At 47.2% G+C, this 20,902-nt stretch overlaps 1 protein-coding gene across 1 annotated transcript in view; it reads right to left on the reverse strand.

Annotated features, from left to right (window-relative positions):
- The window catches only part of DNAJC3 (DnaJ heat shock protein family (Hsp40) member C3), a 264,365-nt gene that overhangs the window by 154,991 nt on the left and 88,472 nt on the right, over positions 1-20,902 (reverse strand). The window contains exon 6 of the mRNA XM_078657961.1: positions 15,588-15,769. Within this exon, the coding sequence (XP_078514087.1) occupies positions 15,588-15,769 (182 nt within the window). The remainder of the gene's footprint in view (positions 1-15,587; positions 15,770-20,902) is intronic.

The following is a 20,902-nucleotide window of genomic DNA, read 5'->3' on the forward strand; positions in this document are numbered from 1 at the left end:
TACAACGAAAATACCTTTACAACGCATACCATTACAACGTAAATATTGGTAATTTTATAATATTTTTTTAATGTAAATTAATTAAAATTAATATAATTTAATATATATTTAATATAATTTAATTTAAGTTAATTTAATTAATGTTATTTAATTTAATTAATTGTATTTAATTTAATTAATTTAATTTAATGTAATTTAAATTTAATTGTATTTAATTTTTACCCTGTATATAAATAATATATTATATTTGATCAATAATATAATAATATTATAATAATAAATAATATATATATATATATATATATATTCACTGAAAAAACCATAGGTTATAGACCATATATAGTTAGGAATTAGCATTTAAAAAACCTTATTTTACTCACACAAAACCATTGAAATTCCATATATAGTTAGTTGCACTAACTATATATCGCGCACCCGCAATCCACTGCTGATCATGTCACATATTACATCATTCATGACATGGTCAGTGACATCACTGATGACATCTCAAATGACATCACTGATGACATCACTGATGACAACATCCAGTGACTGTATTTTTCTGTAAAGTTAAAATATGTCTTGAGTGGATGTATAAGTGTCTGGATGAAGGATTTAGTAGGTGCATGACTGACTGTATGAGTGAGTGATTAAATGTGTCTCACTGAATGCATGGGTTAGTGACTAAACTGTCTTAATTTGTGCATCATTATGTCTGTTGTTCTGTAAACTGCTGCATGTGTTGATCATTAGCTATACGAGAGGCTATATGTGTTATTAATTGGTTGCCCAAGTATTTCTATGGGAGATTGAGTTTGTGTGGGGGTGGCTGGAAGGTGTGTGACTCTATGCATAGATGTGTGAGCAGTTTATTCACTAGGTGTATGAGTTCAAGAGTGCATGTGGAAACAGCTACATGGGCAGTTGACTGTGTGCATGAGTGTATTGATGAGTGAATGGATATCTCAATGCTACATGTCATAGTAAGTACATATGTAAAACACAGTACATGTGAGAGTTGGCATATATAAATAACTGTGCATGAGAGCCACTGAATGAGTGAGTGGTTGTATCGATCATTGTGAACTTGTATCAGGGATTGTATAAGAGAGTAAATATGTGTTAGTATATGTTTCAATAAGTAAGGTGTGTTTAACTGTATAGTTGAAGAAATGGAGGTGAGATTGTTTCTTTGCATGACTGACTGGGTGTGTGAGTAACTCCATGGATGAGTGGCAGTGTGTGAGTGTCTGTATACACTGAGTGTATCTAAGGTTATATTAGAGTCTGAAGAGGTTTATCGTATTAGCACAAGAAGGATGTCAAATGAGATGTCATCAGTGATGTCATCAGTGATGTCATTTGAGATGTCATCAGTGATGTCATCAGTGATGTCACTGACCATGTCATGAATGATGTAATATGTGACATGATCAGCAGTGGATTGCGGGTGCGCGATATATAGTTAGTGCAACTAACTATATATGGAATTTCAATGGTTTTGTGTGAGTAAAATAAGGTTTTTTAAATGCTAATTCCTAACTATATATGGTCTATAACCTATGGTTTTTTCAGTGAATTTTCAAGGTTTTGTAAATGCTAATTCCTAACTATATATGGTCTATAACCTATGGTTTTTTCAGTGAATTTTCAAGGTTTTGTAAATGCTAATTCCTAACTATATATGGTCCATAACCTATGGTTTTTTCTGTGAATTTCATTGTTTTTTTAACAGCTAATATCTGTAGCTGTAAAATGTATTCTTCTTTAAATCCAAAAATATATTTTATATGTTTATGAATAATTTTTTTTTTAAATATTTTTTTTTCTTCGTTCCCGCTTCGCAAATCGGGAAGCTTCCCGTTAGCTGACCTTGATGCCGCGAAATAGACCGCGAGCCGGTAAACGTTTCTTTACCGCAAGTGCCGCGTTACAAAACAACATCGTGACGCCTCCCGTCCGCATGACGTTTCACGTTGTCGCGTGATACGTCATATGACGTACTACGTTAGCGAACTGGTACGCGAAGCGAGTCGCAAAGCGCAGGTTTCTGGAAGCAAACCGGGAGGCCCTGCAAAGCGCTTAACGTAAACACAGCAAGTCATGTGACTTGGTAATAACACTTTTCATTGGTTCATTTCACTTTTGGTTTCCTAATGATGTAAGACTAGGTCATATAATCTAAAAAGAACACTTTTGATTGGTTGAGAACTCTTGTTTTTCCCAAATGATGAAAATCCCTCCTTCTTTCCTCACTCTGACTTTCATCATTGTGAGAGAAAGACCCTTTGTGATCACTGAGCAATGGCTTCTTTAGTAGCTTCAGCTGGTGCTTCCCCACCACCTCCACCACATCCAAGGAAGAGTGGACCACCTGCTCAAGTTATAATTCAACAAGAAGAAGAAGAAGAGGAACAGGAGGACGAGCACGAAGAGAGGCAGTTTTTGCCTGAGCAGCCCAGGACGTCTCACCGGAAAGAAAACTTCATTTGGCAATTTTTTAAAATTCCCAAAGGTCAGAAAAAAGTAAATGCAAGATACGTAACTTGCCTTATATGTCAAGATAGACTGTCCAGAGGGACCGACAAAAAATACAGTTTCGGAAACTACACAATGCATCGCCATATGACTAGGTGGCATCCTAACAACTACAGTGCTGCACAGTTTCGGAACGACCTAGATAATCTCCCTATTATGGCCAGAAGATCTGTTGTACCGGAAGTAACGGGACCAGAGGGCAGGGAGATGGTGCCAAATATACAAATGAGATTTGGTGATGTAAAACACATCTGCGCATTTTGCGATGGATTCATTTCCTACGGAGAAAAAAGCATCACTCTGATCAACAGAGCTATTGACTATCATATGCAAGTTTGTCCGAAACGCCCAAAATAATAAATACTTCTTTTTTTTGTTTTGTTGCTCCTGTTGAGCCCTTTACAATGAATCGTTTTCATTGCCCCCTCCAAGAAAAACCCAAAAAAATATAAAACTGTTCCGAAAAATTCAAAAACAGTAAAAAAATGTTCAGAAAAATAAAAAAAAAAAAAGTTCTTTTCAGAACTACCTCCCCGTTATTAAAAAATTGGTACAATATTTGGAACTGTGCCAACCTCTATTTCTCTTAGTTCGCTTCCCAGTTCGCTCGCCGGTACGCGAACCGGAAGCGAACCAAAAACAGTAAGTATAAGGGAAGGAAACAGACACTTATGTTAAAAGAAAGACAGCTATAGGGGAGTAAACTAGAGATACTATTACCCGTAATCCACTGCTGATGATCTCACATATTACATCATTCATGACATGCTCAGTGACATCATCAGCAGAGGATTGCGGGTTTTTTGGCAACATGCCTTATCCACGGTTTAATAACGCTGCCTTTTGCTTTATATAAGTTTTCAAATTGTATGAAATATATACCAATAGGTCGTTATGAACCTTTAGGTAGTGCTTTTCTTCATGAGGTCTGGTCGCTTCCATACACATACAGATGTTTCAAAGATGATCAAGAAGTTTATCTGAATGGAGAGGAATGCACTGAGACGCCAGATCATTCACTAATGTGTAGGCACATACAGTTACACGGTTCATGCAACAAACACCGACCAAATATGGCTTGCGTGTTGCAAGGCACGCCAGTTCCTGCTATCATCCCCACGTTCAAGTTGTTGGAAAATGGTAGTTATTTGATGCTCAATAATGAAGATTGTTCTGAGTTAATTAAAAGTATTCCTTTTATCGTAACAGTAAGTGAACGGGTTATTTGCTGCAGAAATGTTCTATTTCCTCCCACACATGAACATAGGGAGTTTTCAATCTGGCCACAAATACCAACCTTGGGACACGTTTCAACGGCATGGCAAGAATAAGAGCTCTTTTGTCTCAGAGAGAGGTGGCCTTGAGTTCGGCCCGTGAAACTTTCGTACTTCACATAGCGAACACCCGTACAGAGGTGCACACCCTTTTCAATTAAGATTTGCCTTTCAATTTCAGCAACATGTTTCCGACTATCTTTAACGCATCCTCCACAAAGTCCCTGGCGCACTTTTTTAAAGTTGTTACCAGTGGTCTCGTGACTTCATTTGAGAAAATCTTTGGAGTCATCCCTGCTTCCTTTCATTCTATTTTCTGCACTCTGGTTCGTGGATTGGCATTTTTACTTGCATTACCAGCGGACGCTCTTGTGCTTTTTTACATTTTTAAATATGGATGTCCCTCCTATGCAACCTCCCACCCTGCAGCTGCTGACACTGTTCCGCAATCGCATGCTAGAATATTATGGCACAATGCCGTTGGCGATATTAAGCACGGCATACGGATTATCTTTCCGATTCTCCTACTTCACCTGTGTCCAGCCTGTATTTCACTGCCTGACCTGTGATTTCGATTGGGCCATTGATTTGTGTCTCTGCGGACCGGTTTCTCCTGACGTCGACTTTAATCAGCTGATGACTCCTATCATTACTCACGAGTTGGTTTGTCCTGGCGAAAGGATTATGGCTGTGGCATTGATGCATGGACTACTTGGTCCCTGGAATTTACTGGCGGCAGCACAGTCTTTCTTGGAACAGAGCTTTCTTGAAAACCCACCGAGCTGTCCTCTGATGGTGATAGAGGATCCGGTGCTGGGAGAGCACGTATGTTCTTTTCCGCTTTTAAATTGGATGGCTGAACTGTTTTCGGATGAAGACGGTGACTTCCTATTGGAGGCTGTTGCAGCTTATTTTGCATACACAGTTATGTCATAGACCTTTTTCATGTTTGATATGCTGAGTACTAGCATTTCATTGACAATTCATTGACTTATTTGTCAAGTTTTTATTATTTAGCTTGCCTATTGGCTTAAGCCTCGATAAAGTACTTGGCTGTTTTATTTTTCTTTAGCATTAAATTTTCCTAGTTTTTAATGCTTTACCTTGCGGACCGTCCACATATAAACTTGCAATCTGCTCTCATGAGATGGCACTTCTATTATCTTATTCAGTTCGTTTCCGGATCATGAGGAGGTGTCATCTAGGTCCTGGATATCTTTACACCGTGTTAAGTTAGCATGGGCTCATTACCGGTTTAAACGCCATTTTTCCTTTTTTGCAACTTCTGCACACGACACTTAGTTGTTGCTTTAGCTTTCCACCTAGTAGTTCATCGTGGTTTACATGAGAATAATATGTTATTGGTCTACTATCTGCTTTACTTGTTAAACTATATCTGTACAGCGAGTGCTAAAGTTTCAAGAACAACACGATACAGAATTGTTATGAGGTCTGATCTCCACGACTTCATACTCATAACATAAGTGCAACTTCTGCCAATTCTGGGCATGAGGCGGGTTTTATATTGCTTTGCCGAACACACATACACAACAGTTGATGCGGTTCACACGAAGAGAGAGCTGGTGTATGCTGATGTGATTCCTTCAAATCTAAGACACTAAAGTATGGGCACGCCCTAAACCAACACAAAGAGACCTTCTTAGCAAATAATATAATATGTGTATTAGGGAGGGTGAGATATAAGCAGCCGCGGAGGGAGTTACGATGGGGCAGGGAGGCGGGGAGGGGGAGAAGCAGGGTGGAGCCCTCTCTACCTTGCCCCTCCCCCTCCCCGCCTCCCTGCCCCACCGTAACTCCCTCCACGGCCCGCGGCTGCTTATAAGTGTTGCTAACTCTTATTCATTTACAGCATGTTAACATACTGTCACCATTCGCTTTTTATGTACTAGTAACTATGCTGGTAATTTTGCTACTAATATGTGTACTTGTATTCTCCACCCTGCTTCTCCCCCTCCCCGCCTCCCTGCCTCACCGTAACTCCCTCCACGGCCCGCGGCTGCTTATAAGTGTTGCTAACTCTTATTCATTTACAGCATGTTAACATACTATCACCATTCACTTTTTATGTACTAGTAACTATGCTGGTAATTTTGCTACTGATAATATGTGTACTTTTATTATCTAAGGTACTACGCCTGAGAAGACGGCATTAGTAAATAAACATTTCAAATACACATCTGTTCTTAACTCCATGTTCTGGTTTCTAAGAAATCTATAACGACCGACTGTTCATGAGTTCCACGTATCCTGAGGTACTATAAGTTCATATTCTGGATTGTCTAAACATTGAGTGTTTGTTATATCCAATGTGACACTGTACCTAGCTTGCTAAGGAGTTTTTGATTACTAACGTGAGTTTTGGGACACCCTAATTCGCCGAGGTTCCAATCCTCTGTCCACAGTTCTGTGTGAGAACAGAAACCCTGCGACAGGGGCACCCCCGACCCTTGCTGGAGCTTCATCACACTTGCGATACAACTCCAGCAATGCATTCGCCGAGGTTCCAATCCTCTGTCCACAGTTCTGTGTGAGAACAGAAACCCTGCGACAGGGGCACCCCCGACCCTTGCTGGAGCTTCATCACACTTGCGATACAACTCCAGCAATGCGCCACCTTTACGGCACAGATACATCACGCATCTGTGCTGTTTTTGCCCCATGATGCGTCGCATTGTAAATGCAGCACACCATAGGTGACGGAACAGCGGCACAGAATGACTAACACATCCCTGGTGATGCGCCAGTCATCATAAATGTATCCCTATGCTTCTTATCTTGTTAGAGATGAACCGCCATATGTATCATCAAAGTTTTTTGCATTTCCTAAATAGCGAACTTTAAGGAATAAATAGCGATTCTTTACCATTCCTAGTTTGCGATGAGCTATTTGCTAATTAGCCGAATGTAGCCCAATGAAGCCCAATGTAGCCCAATGTAGCCCAAAGATGGCCGCCAGACACACAAAAAAACAAATGTAGCCCAAATATCAACCAGATGTAGCCCAACTATAGCCCAGTGACAGAATGACCAATCAGCTTCGCAAACCTCCGTTACGCGAAGCGGAGCGCTGTTACAGATATATATCTTTTTTTGAACGTTAATTTCTCAAAATCCACTGGAGCACATATATTGAGACCTAGCAAAGGCACATCGGGCTACCAGTCCCTAATATTTTGCCAAGTTTCGTGCAAATCCATTCAGCCGTTCGATTATTATTATTATTTTTTTTTTTGCCCCGCGGGGCCCTTTTAAAACCTCCACATCAAACCTAGGGGGTCAGCGAGGATCTACTATGCCCCCTTATAGTTATTTCCCCCTTTGTTTTGACCTCCTCTTGTCTCTCGATCCTACCGAGAGACAAGATGGCGGCCGCTACGGACTGTTTGGAATGTTGACAGACGCCGGAGAACCAATCAGCTTCGCTTCACAAAGCTCCGTTGCGCGAAAAGTCCGCGAACCAGAGCGCTGCCCGGTCCGCTGTTACAGATATATATCTTTTTTTAAACGTTAATTTCTCAAAATCCACTGGAGCACATATATTGAGACCTACAAAAGGCACATCGGGCTACCAGTCCCTACAATTTTGCCAAGTTTCGTGCAAATCCATTCAGCCGTTCGGGCTAAAAGTGAGGCCAACCGCCCTATGGAAATTAACATGGGAAAAACGCGTTTTGGGACCCCCCTTTTTTCTCGGCCCCCCCTTGACGAACCCCCCCAAAATTTTCAGGGGCTGCTCAGAAACAAAATGTGCCATTTTCCTGAAAATTTCAGCCAATTCCGTCCACAAACGCCAAAGTTATTAGACATAGAATTTTCAAAAAACCCATAGAGAAAAAATCCTAACTATATATACCTACTGGCGACCGCCAGTAGGTAATATATATATATATATAATAATAATAATAAATAAATAATAATAAAAAAATACCCCTTTACCCAAAAACCCAAAACTGACCCTGAACCCTAAAAATACCCCTTTACCCAAAAACCCAAAACTGACCCTGAACCCTAAAAATACCCCTTTACCCAAAAAACTGAAAACTGATCCTGAACCCTAAAAATACCCCTTTACCCAAAAACTGAAAACTGACCCTGAACCCTAAAAATACCCCTTTACCCAAAAACCCAAAACTGACCCTGAACCCTAAAAATACCCCTTTACCCAAAAACCCAAAACTGACCCTGAACCCTAAAAATACCCCTTTACCCAAAAACCCAAAACTGACCCTGAACCCTAAAAATACCCCTTTACCCAAAAACTGAAAACTGACCCTGAACCCTAAAAATACCCTTTTATCCAAAAACTGAAAACTGACCCTGAACCCTAAAAATACCCCTTAAAAAAACTCAAACATATAAAATTTTAAATATAATTATATACTTACCAATACTTACGTTGTAATGGTATGCGTTGTAAAGGTACCTGCGTTGTAAAAACATGCGTTGTAAATACATGCGTTGTAATAGTTTTTGCGTTGTAAAAATTTCGTTGTAATGGTAGTTCGTTGTAAAAGTTGCGTTGTAAAGGTTGTTTCTCCTGAGTCCCAAGTGCTGGTTACAGGTATGTCACCATGATTGAAGTCCTGTATACGATCTTAAAATTATTAACAGAGTTCATGCCTATAAAACGCACGATTGGCACCAAGAAATGTTTTAAGAAGTAGAAAGAATACTTACCTTGTTCTGATCCTCAGCAGCTTGAGTTTTCCATTATGGATCAGTACAAATATTTTTAAATAATGATCCACTGCTTCACAGACAAAACAGCAGCCATGTTGAGAAACGCCACAGCAGTGGAAGGGACAGGCAAGAAAAAGAAACTTCCTAGAATGTTGAAGGTGGCGGAGTTCTGTGGTGTGTGCACCACTACAGAGAGGAGCTTGAGGGTGTCTAAGCTACACAATCAAAGCATGCCTGGAGTAGTGATACTCCTGGGTGAACGTGTCCCTCCCTAGTAGCAACCGACTCCTAGAATCTCTGATCAACCAAGCATTCGGTGCCCTACCATCCAAACATACAGGGTCCATCACTGGCACGATCTGGCCCATCTTACCCATTGCTTAATAACGGCCAGTCTGGGCATACTCTGTAGGCACTTCTAGCTTGATGGGGCTCACCCAGGCATTATTGTCAACAATCCCTGCATTAAGGCACCTGCCTCTGTCTTAATGAGGATTATTGATGCATGATGAGGCACAGGGTCAAGACTGGTTTGCATATAGCTGGGTGGGTCTGAACTAGGGTGGCGAAGTGAGATAAAGAACGATGATGGATTCAACCCTGATCTGTGACTGGGGGTGAGTGTTTGAAAAGTTAAGTGCTCTGTCCATCATCTCCCTGTGTTTGCTTTGTTTGCCCTAATTTGGCAGGGTATGCCCAGACATGGGTCCCTTACTCACTTTGCCACTGGATTCAAGCTAGCCTGGCTGATGATGTTACCCCGAAACCGGTCCCAGGATGCTTGTTTCCGGTCCAGGGAAGATCAGGCTTGGCAGTTCGGGCTGGACAGTTCCCATGAGGCACAGCGTCAAGACTGATTTTCATATAGCTGGGTCTGAACTGGGGTGGCAAAATGAGCTAAAGAACGATGATGGATTCAACCCAGATCTGTGACTGGGAATGAGTGTCTGAAAAGTTTCAGCACTCTGTACATCATCTCCTTGTGTTTTATAAGTGTGCTGTTATGTCATACAATTGTCCTGGACTGTGCACATTTGATGTGGGAGAATTCTGAAGTGGGAGTTTTCCATCAGGTGTTAGTTGTTGCCTTACCTGGAGATGGCCTAAGGGGTAGCATTGCTCCAGTGGGGATGAACAAGTTACTTACCTTCGGTAACGATATATCTGTAAGAAACAGTAGTTAGTATTAGATTCCTTACCTTAGAATATCCCCAGGCGTCAGTCTGGATCCGGAAACTTTTGCGTAGCAGTACCCCTGCGCGTCGGTAGGCGTCGTCTGCAGGCGTCCCCTGCGGCTCCGCGTCGTCGGCGTCGTGCGCCGTGATGACGTCGCTGGAGTATATAGACGCCGCCTCCGCGCGCTGACGTCAGTTCTTTGCACACAGCTTTTCCGCGCCAGAACACGCAGAGCCATGTGAGAACCAACACTGGTGCCATGTGAAACTAGGGCCCTGAAAGGGATGTCCTTAACCCTAGGTATCAGTTCGCAGAACGGGGAGGATGGGTGGGGCGGTAAGGAATCTAATACTAACTACTGTTTCTTACAGATATATCGTTACCGAAGGTAAGTAACTTGTTCATCTGAAAGAAACAGGTTAGTATTAGATTCCTTACCTTAGAATAGATACCCCAGCAATACCAACCCCGGTGGTGGGTCTGCGAACCAATACAACCTACACCAGAAAATCCTGGAGGACCGAACGGCCAAAGAAGCCATCCCTCCGGACTTGACTGTCCAGGCAGTAGTGCCTCGCAAAGGTGTGCAGCGAGGCCCCACGTAGCCGCCTGGCAAATGTCCTGCAAAGGGACTCCCCGGCCCAGAGCAGTAGTAGCCGCCGTGGCCCGAGTGGAATGGGCTCTCAGCCCGACAGGAGGCTCCTTCCGAGCCAAAGAGTAGCACGCTTTGATGCACAGGACGACCCACCGGGAGATGGTTCGTTTCTGTACCGCCCGTCCCTTCTCCTCACCCACGTAGCCAACAAACAGTTGGTCATCCACCCGGAACTGGCGTGTGCGATCCATGTAAAATGAAAGCGCACGTTTTGGGTCCAGACGATGGAGCCGCTCCTCATCTTTTGAAGGATGCGGAGGCGGGAAGAAGGAGGGTAAGGTGATGGACTGCCCGATGTGAAAAGCAGAAACTACTTTGGGCAGGAAAGAAGGTCTAGTTCTCAGAACCACCTTGTCTGGATGAATGGACATGAAAGGAGGTTTGACAGAAAGAGCCTGGAGCTCACTCACTCTCCTGGCAGAGGTGATGGCAACCAGGAAGGCCGTCTTTAAAGTGAGGAGACGGAGAGGACAGGAATGAAGCGGCTCAAAGGGAGCGCACATCAAGAAAGTCAGAACCAGGTTCAAGTCCCACTGAGGCATCACGAACGGAACAGGTGGATACATGTGCGTGATGCCCTTCAAGAATCTCGTTACAATAGGGGACTTGAACAAAGATGGCTGATCAGGTAGCCTTAAGAAGGCGGAAAGGGCAGAAAGGTAGCCCTTGATAGTGCCCAGAGCAGAGCCCTGCTGGGCAAGAGAGAGAAGAAAGAGGAGAACCTCGGAGAGAGGGGCAGAAAGGGGATCCACAGCCTTTGCTGTGCACCAAGCCACAAATCTGTTCCACCGGCAGGCGTATACCGACTTTGTGGAGGGACGCCTGGCTGCCAGAATCACATCACAGACTTCAGGAGGCAAGTCAAATGGCCTCAACTGTCGCCCTCAATCTCAAAGCATGGAGGTGGAGACTGGACAGGTTCGGGTGGAGGACCGTCCCCTGCTGCTGCGACAGAAGGTCCTCCTGAAGGGGCAGGCGGATCGAGGGACCGACTGACATGTTGAGTAGCTCGGGATACCAGTACCTTCGAGCCCAGTCCGGAGCCACAAGGATAACTTGGGCCCGGTCGCGCCTGATCTTCTTCAGCACTCTGGGCAGAAGTGGTATAGGCGGAAAGGCGTACAACAGACCGCAACTCCACTCGCGCCGAAAGGCGTCGCCGAGCGAGTGCCTTCTTGGAAACTCCAACGCGCAGAACTGATGACATTGCGCGTTCTCTTCTGTGGCGAATAGATCTAACCAAGGCTCTCCCCATTGCAGAAAGAGACCTTTCGCCACGTCCGAGTTCAGACGCCATTCGTGATCCACCGAGCACCGACGGCTGAGTTCGTCCGCCCTGGCGTTCAGAGAACCTGCCAGGTGTTGAACCGTCAGAGTCACGCCCTGACGTTCCAGCCATTGCCAGAGGCGCAGAGCCTCCTGGCAAAGGGTCCACGACCCCACTCCGCCCTGCTTGTTGCAGTACCACATGGCGGTGGTGTTGTCCGTTAACACCTGCACTACACTCCCGTTGACAAAGGGGAGGAATGCCTTCAGTGCTAGACGAATCGCCCGCAGCTCCAACATGTTGATATGGAGCCGGGACTCCGCCGGAGACCAGATGCCTCTGATCTCCGCCTCTCCCAAGTGGCCTCCCCAGTCCTGGAGGGACGCGTCCGTCACAACTACGTGCTCCGGTTGGGGAAGGGAGAGGGATCTGCCTCTGACCCAATCGCAGTCCGTAAGCCACCACTGCAACTGTCTCGCAGTGCCCTCCGAGATCAGGACATGGTCGGATAGGTTGCCTTGATGCTGGGCCCACTGAAACTTCAGGTCCCACTGCAGAGCCCGCATCCGCCACCGGGCGTGATGCACCAGAAGAATGCAGGAAGCCATCAGACCCAGCAGCCGCAGCGTCAACCTGACCGAAACCCGGGATAACGGCTGAAAGATGGGAATCAAAGCCTGTATATCCCGGACCCGCCGTTCCGGAGGATAAACCCGAAACTGCGCCGAGTCGAGAACCGCTCCGATGAAAAGGAGCTTTTGAGAGGGACACAGGTGTGATTTCGGCACATTGATGGAAAACCCCAGCTCGTGCAGGAGGTCTGCCGTCATCTGAAGGTGGTGGCCGACTGTTTGGGGCGAGCCCGCCTTCAACAACCAGTCGTCGAGGTAGGGGAAGACTGAAACCCCCAACCGGCGCAGATGAGCTGCGACCACCGCCATCACTTTCGTGAACACCCGTGGGGCGCTGGTAAGGCCGAATGGGAGCACGATAAACTGAAAGTGCTCGTGGCCTACCGTGAACCGCAGGTAACGCCGGTGGGCCGGCAGGACGGGGATGTGAAAATATGCATCCTGCAAGTCCAACGCCACCATCCAGTCTTGCGGGTCTAGAGCAGCCAAGACCTGAGCCAAAGTCAACATCTTGAACTTCTCCTTCCGGAGGAAGCCGTTGACGTTCCGTAGATCCAAGATAGGACGCAGGCCCCCCTTGTCCTTCTTGGGTACCAGAAAGTAGTGGGAATAGCAACCACACCCTACTTCTGGCCCAGGAACGCGCTCGATGGCCCCCTTGGCCAAGAGGGCCGTAACTTTCTCCTGCAGAAGTGTCAAGTGGTCCCCCGACACACGGTGGTTCTGCGGTGGCATGGCTGGAGGAGTGGTCTCGAAGGGGAGGAGTAGCCCCTTCGCACGAGCTGCAGCACCCACCTGTCCGATGTGATAGTGCGCCAGCGTGAGTGGTGATGGCGAACCCTGCCACCCACTGGCGTCACATGGGCCTGAAAGCTCGGACTAGGAGGATTTGGAGGCTGCTGCGGGGGGAGGTGTGGCCTGACCTCGCCGCTGTCCCCGACCGCCTCCACGGCGGAATCCACGGCCGCCACCGCGTTGAGAAGTGTTCTGCGGTGCGTGGCTGGCAGCACGTGTGGGACCGCCCCTTCCTTGGCCACGAAAGGAGCGAAACGAACCCGTTTGCTGGCGCTGGGTCGAGAGACCCAAGGACTTGGCCGTGACCCTGGAGTCCTTGAAGCGCTCAAGCGCGTTGTCCGCTTTGTCGCCAAACAGGCGACTGCCATCGAACGGCATGTCCATCAAGGCATTTTGGACATCTGCCGAAAAATTGGCGGATCTCAGCCAGGCGTGGCGACGAATCGCCACCGTCGTGGACATCGCTCTGCCCAGCGAGTCGGTCGTATCAAGACCACACCTGATGGAATACCTTGCCGCGTCTCGGCCTTCAATCATAGCCTGGCCGAGCTTGTCCCGTACCTCCTGCGGGCATTGCGGCAGACACTCCGCGACCGTATCCCACAGAGAGTGGGTGTAGCGGCCCAAGAGGCATGCGGTGTTGCAAGACCGCAGTCCCAGACTCAGGGACGAGAAGACCTTTTTGCCATACTGGTCGTACCTCTTAGATTCCCGGTCGGGCGGGGCCGACGGGAATGCGGATTGGGATGTTGAGGCCTGGATCACCAGACTCTCAGGGGTGGGATGGGTGGACAGAAACTTAGGGTCGTCCGAACACGGACGGTGGCGCCTGGCAACGTTCCCATCAACAGGCGAACCTGAAGCGGGCCTGGACCACGTGCCCAAAAGAACGTCCGTCAAGGCTTCATTGAACGGCAGCAGAGGCTCCTGCGGGCATGACTGCGGTTTGAAGACCTCGGTGAGGATGTTAGGCTTCACTTTTGCGACGGGGAGCTCAAGGCGCAAGGCCTTGGCAGCCCTCATCAGCACCACAGAATAAGCAGCCCCAGCCTCCGACGCCACAGTGGGAGGCGAGACAAAACCAGGGTTAGGAGAGTCGTCCAGACCACTGGCATCACCCAAGTCACCTGTCCAGTCCACGTCGTACTGACACTCGCATGACAGAGGGTCCTCAGACCCCTCCCAACCCTCTCCATAATCTTCATCATCACCATATAGTGATTCAACGATGTAGACCGGCTCCTCGGGGTCAATGGGCCCCATCGGCGCCGGACTCGGCGTCGGACGATGCCGGTCCGACTCCGCGGCCGGAATAGGAGAGGGAATGGGGGTGGCGCCGCCCGTAGCCGTCGCCCCGACGCCGGCCGGAACCGGCGTCGGAGTCACGGCGCCGCGCGGAGGCGGCACCACGGGTTGCCCCGATGGAATCGGTGCCGGAGAGGCCTGTTGACCAGCCGGCGACGACCCAGAAGGGCCCAGCGGCGCCGGGGCCGGAGCCGCCGGCGGCGTCGGGGCCGGAGCACCCGACGGCGTCGGTGCAGGAGCACCCGAACCGCTCGGGCCCCCGGACGGGACCACCGGGCCCGCAGGCGCCGTAGGCCCCGTCGGAGGAGACAGCGCCCTCATGGCCATGAGGAACTCCTCTATCTCCTCGCGCGACGCGCCTTGCCCAGGGACCGACGGGTATGGAGCAGGCAGCGTCGGCGACCCACGCGGGGGTGGGGCTACCCGAACCCCCGGCCGCATCGCGCGAGCGTCAGGGGGAGTCGGGGGTGCGATGACGACGCCCCGACTTCTTGTGTCGCTTACCTGAAGAACCGGAGGAATGGTGACGACTCCCGGAGCGCTCGTGGCGGCTCCGCAGCCGTTCTCTCGACCTCTCCCTCGACCTCCGGCCGGACCGGGACCGCTCCCGGCGCGGAGACGACAGCCGGAACTCGAGCAGCTTGCGGGACCGCTCCCGTCTAGCCTTACCCGTCAAGGCCCGGCAGTCGACGCAGGACTCCACGTCGTGGTCGGCGCCCAGGCACCGGAGGCAGAGTCGATGGTGGTCGGTGACCGACATCAGGCGGTCGCACCCATCACAATTTTTAAAACCGGGCATCCTACCGGCACCTAAAGAGTTAGAGTAATCAAAAAACTTTGGTCAAAAGACCGGAGTACTGCTCTTCGGATCTGCGCTAACTGGCGCGGAAAAAAGAAGAACTGACGTCAGCGCGCGGAGGCGGCGTCTATATACTCCAGCGACGTCATCACGGCGCATGACACCGACGACGCGGAGCCGCAGGGGACGCCTGCAGACGACGCCTACCGACGCGCAGGGGTACTGCTACGCAAAAGTTTCCGGATCCAGACTGACGCCTGGGGATATTCTAAGGTAAGGAATCTAATACTAACCTGTTTCTTTCAGATATGTACTGACAACAGGTACCTTTTATGTGGACCAATAAACAAGTTTAAATCCATTTAGTGAAACCATTTCACCTGCATTTAAAAACATGCATTGGTTTTGCAGGAAAGTTGTGTAGTCCGGTTTTTTGGTAAATTACCTGAGTGACATTTCATGGTCCCCAAGCTGGTAGTATATTGTGCTGACTTTATAGAAGGCTTCTGTGTTGTCGTTCTTTAGTTTTGAAGCTACTTTCAAGTCACTGATGGCTTTGCCAAGCTCCCCTTCCTGAATGTAGCATTCCGATCGAAGTTCCCGCAGCTCTGCATCCCACACACAAACCTGAGTTTGAAAAAAAGAGACTGATCTCAAAGCTTGTACCAAAGAGTTTACTGCAATAGTTAGTTTATTCCATACTTATTCTCCCATTTTGTTTATTCTATACTTAACTACAAAATGATATCAACAAAAAAAAGACTGTTGGAGACAACATGGTAAGGTCAATTGAATACTGGGCTCTTTGAACAAATAGCATCATTAGCCTGTTTGCAACGCAACTTAAAAGTATTATTTATATTCTGAATTCAAGAAATGTAAACTACAATTTATGAAAACAATAGCCGATGCAGATGGAAGGCCAGACCAGCTGTTCACAGCTTTATTAAATGCAACTGAAGACATCATTCTCTTCTTCTCCAAGTCTTTGTCAAGGAAACTGACATGCCTTGACTGGAACAAATTAATTCGCTTTATCTTTGATGAAGGGAGGAAAAGAGGATGCAGGGGCAGCAGGCAATGTACTAGACCGGAACATTTACTCCGGAAGTAAAGAATTTATTTATAGACATTTGTAAAGCGAAGTTAAATAGAGTTTCCTGTCGTTACAGTAAAGGGTGTTTCAACCAGCCTTAAATAAAGCAAACGAAGAGGCTAGGGGTAGTTGTAGCGAGAAAAGCAACACCTGTAGGAGTATCCTAAATTATATTAAATTATATCAAATTCTGTTTATTTGGATTTTCCACTGAGATTGATACAGAGTTGCAATACACACGCAACAATTGTCAGAATAAGCCCAGAGTTACAGAACTCACATGTAGGTTACAGCCTAGTCACAAGGTCCATGACTTAGAAAACTTATAATCATCACATCCTTAACTTATTGCACGAAGTATCCCGCACCCGTCGTTCAATGCCCCCTCCAGAGAGAGTAACTTGAAAAGGAAACTTAGCAGACCTAAGAAGGAAAAGAAAAACCTACCAAAAACTGTGATGTCTTGGTGCAAATAATAACGGGGGTTCTTACTGTACTGCTGTGGGTTTTAGATATGGAACAGATTAAAGGCCCTAAGGCGTGTGGCCCAAGCTGTCAGTGGGAGCCCCTCCAACAGGTAACTCACCAGCGGGGATCATATATATTCAAAGCCTTTTCAGACATCGTCCACTATGTCGGCCATGCACTCCAACGCCAATGTCCTCCACAGCCTCGCATGCCATTGCCTTAAAGATGGTGCCTCTTGTTTTTACCACGCTGCGGCCACTGCCATTTTTGCTGCCCCCACACAAAGCCACATGAATGACCTATTGCTTTGTGTTTGGCGTTTTAGGTTGCGTCTCTCACCCCCAACAAAGTATGTTCCAGGGAGATAGGAATTGGGTACCCAAGAATGAGTTTAATTTGGGATAAAATGTCCTTCCAAAACGCCTGAAAGAAGGGCTAATCCCACCAGATATGGCGAAAGTCGCCCAGCAGTCCACATCCCCTCCAGCTCCTATCTGAGGTACTGGAAAGATCCTAAGTAGTTTTTGAGGATATAGGTACCTATCATATATAGGCTTATAGGGTGCCTCCCTTAGGTACATCGAGCAATTACATTTCACTACATCTTTACTTAAATGCTGCCACTGCTTTTGAGCCAAAGGGGTATCCAGAAATGCATCCCAAAAGCGTCTATAGCGTGGCATTGACCTGGGGCTCAGGGCTTGTATGAGAGCATATAGAAAGGAGATGCGTCCCCTGGAGGAGGACCCCATTGGGTAAATTTCTCTATGGGGAGCCAGTCCCTGGTGGCAGCCAGCCGCACCAGTGGTTGCTGCACCCAATGTTTAAGCTGTAGGTAGTGGTACTCTTCTTTGGCAGTCATCGCAAATTGTTTCCTACATTCTTGAAAGGTGAGGAGCTCGCCTTTATCAAATAAGTGGGAAATCACACGACAGCCTCTCTCCCTCCAAGCCTCGAATGGACCCTCTTGTAGTGCAGGGGGAAAGCAGCATTAGAATGTATGGGCATGTAATGGGAGGGGAAGGTGGTGAGCTGCAGCCTCCTAGTAAGGACATCCCATACCTGTAGTGTGGTGGATGTGGGAGTGCTAATGCGAGCGTTGGGCGGCCAATCATGTTTAGGCTTCCATAAAGGGTCCCAAATTGTGCGCCGACTACCTGTCTGTCCACATGGAGCCAGTGCTTCTCTGACTCCCTCAGTGACCATTCTGTGATTACGCGTAATTGTTCCGCCCTGTAATACCCTTTCAAATCTGGTAGCGCCAGGCCCAAGGCGAGTGGCCAGGATCTTGGAGTAAATCTTGACGTCTAAATTCAGAAGGGCAATGGGGCGATAGGAGGAACAGGCTGTGGGGTCCTTACCAGGCTTGGGGATCACTGCCACAATCACTTCACCCATGGAGGGAGTGTCCTGCTGTGTTGAGGCAATGATATTGAAAAAAGAGTAGTTAAAAAGGGGACCAGCTCCAGAGCAAAGGTACAATAGAAGTGTACCGAGAAACCCCCTGGCCCTGGTGCTTTTCGAAGTTTAAGCGTGTCAATTGCTTTCTGCACTTCTTCCGAGGTTATGGGTTTTGCCAGCTCTTCATTGGTAGTAGCTGAGACTTGGGGGAGGTCCAAGGGATCCAAGTACTCCCTCTGAGCCTGTGCCCCCGGGAGCTCAGAAGTATAAAGAGTACGGCAACATATCTCAACGACCTGTGCCTTCCTCACTTCTGTCTTGTGTGAGACGCCCATGTCATCTACTATAAGGTTTATGTACTCCCTTTCCTGTTTAGCCCTGAGTTGGCGTGCGAGCAGAGATCCCACTTTGTTCCCACCCTCGTACCCCATGGACTGTAGGCGTAAGATGTTTTTTTTATGCCCTATTAGTATATATTGCCTGTAGCTACCCTTTGAGAGCTGTTGACTTTCCTCATTGCCTGGACCGAGGGGCTAGCCTTATGTGCCTGCTCTGCAGACTGAGTCTCGTTCTAGCATTATTGAGGTATTCGTTCGTTCAGGGGTATACTTATTACATGTTTGGGAGAAACATTTTTGGGCAGGAGCTATTTTTAAAAAAAACACACACACGCACACACCCACACACGCACACACACACACACACACACTTTAAGCCTCAAGAAGCATTCAGATCTGAAATGCATGTGGTTCCCTATAGGAACCCAGTAAAGCTGCCTAAGCTCAGACAAGTGATAACATTTGCTCAAGTTAAACAATAGTGTAAACATTTCATTCTGCAGCCTGTGGTAGCAGCGGTAAGGTCTTTACAGATTTAGGCATTCAATCTGAATTTCTGAAGTTTAATCTATATTGGACAAAAATACTGACAAAATGACTCGGATCCCGCCTAGCAATGTTATGCAAAAGACGCAGGACATGGTGCAGCTGGTCTCTGGGGGTGCTAAGGACAGCCATGACTCAACAGCCTAGTCCAACAGGCAAGCCAAAATATAGGGTTCCCATCTATTCACTGTATTGAAAATGGGTAAAAATTCAGATTTTAATGGAAATGGTCTTCTCTAAATAAAGAGAGATAGCTCTTTTGGTTAGGCATGGTTATGTATTCACTGGCACTGCCCTTTAAGATTGGTCCCTGTAACCCCTGCCCATGATATCCACTTCACAATGCCTGCAGCTGTGCCCCGGTGTCAGTGTGTACAGGCTGTTTGTATTTCTGGGGCAGTCTGATATTACTGAAGGAGTCACAGTTGTAAGTGTGGACCTTGCTGAATATGTTTACGATGCAGTTGAAAAGTTAATGCAAGTGTCATTGACAATGGATGTTCGCTCAGCTGCACGATTCTATGCAGATAAGGCAATGCCAGGTGCTCATGTGCCTCCCCATATAACAGAAGCATGTGATACATGCGGACTAAGGCCCTGTTGAGTGGCTCTAAACGGATGCCACCCACTGGGACAGCAACTGCAGAATACCTACAAACGAAAAAGCCCTATGGATGGGTGTATGGACAGTACCAATGGCTCTCACTCTGACCTGGGGAGGTGCAGTCACAGTCCCTTAAGCGTCTCCAAAGGGAGGACATGGCTTCCTCTGCACAGACACTGGCCGCATGGCAGGAGTGTCCGTAGATGTGCATGTGCACCGTGTACAGGAGAGTCCAAGGGGACCACAAGACACACACATGCGGGTTGGTGAAGTATGTGAAAGCAGTGACCCTTAGTTTGGGACCTCTAGGGTCCCTCTCTTGAGAGTTGTGGGGCCACCTGCACGAATCCACAGCAACAAATGTGTAACTTGTGTGGGCCTTTAGATCCACCTCTAGACTTGGAAGGTGGTGGGTTGTTGTGGAGGCACACTGTGACAGCAGCCGCTTTAGGATTGGGGTGCCAACTGTACAGAAACCAGGAGCAGAAGGGGGGGGGTGTAAAATGATGCCTACAGCACACAGACTGATTATGAAAGTTGACATATGCTATGGAGACTGCTGAGTTTGTAGCTTTAAGTCCTAGCGGTGCCTGCTTCGGATTTCAGAATGGAATATGTGAGCAGGAATCCCGGCAGTTGCCAGGAAGGAGAGAAAGATATAGGATGCTTCTCATTGGTGGGGTTTTGGTAACTGAATATACTTATTTTTATAAAAAATGCAAAAAAGTGGGCAGTGGACCTCAACAGACTGTCGCACCCACACCGCTATACCCCTAAAGTGAGCCAATTTACACATATTTCAACAGTATGCACTACCCTATATGCACCCTCTGCCCTAAAGGATGCTCACTTCTCATAGGGAAATCATTAAAGTCATTACAGCCAGAGGTGCACCACATACAAAAGTTTCAAAATGACCACAGATTTTTTTTATTTAATTAATAACGAGTTTCCATGAATCCAATCATATTCTTCTTTTATTGATGCTTCTTTAAAATTCCGATAAAGCCAGCCAAAGGGTTTCGTCCAACAAACAGTGGGCTTCTTCAGGGCAGGTCTTGTTTATCTAGGGTATGAGAAACTGTCTGGTAGAGGACATTCATTTCCAATGAGACACGTCCAAATAACAGGGCAATTGGAGATCAAAACGCAGAATAACATTCCACCCCTTGTAGATTAGGTAAATATTATGGAAATTTGTTCCAAATCTGTAATTCAGGAAGGGCCCTTTGCAGGGCACTTTAATTAGTGCTGCGATGACCGGATGGGAGAGTTCCTTCCGATTTCCGACGTGCGCTCAATGCGGA

The sequence above is a fragment of the Lissotriton helveticus genome, chromosome 8 (genome assembly GCF_964261635.1).
Source record: "Lissotriton helveticus chromosome 8, aLisHel1.1, whole genome shotgun sequence".
In the NCBI taxonomy this organism is placed as follows: Eukaryota; Metazoa; Chordata; class Amphibia; order Caudata; family Salamandridae; genus Lissotriton; species Lissotriton helveticus.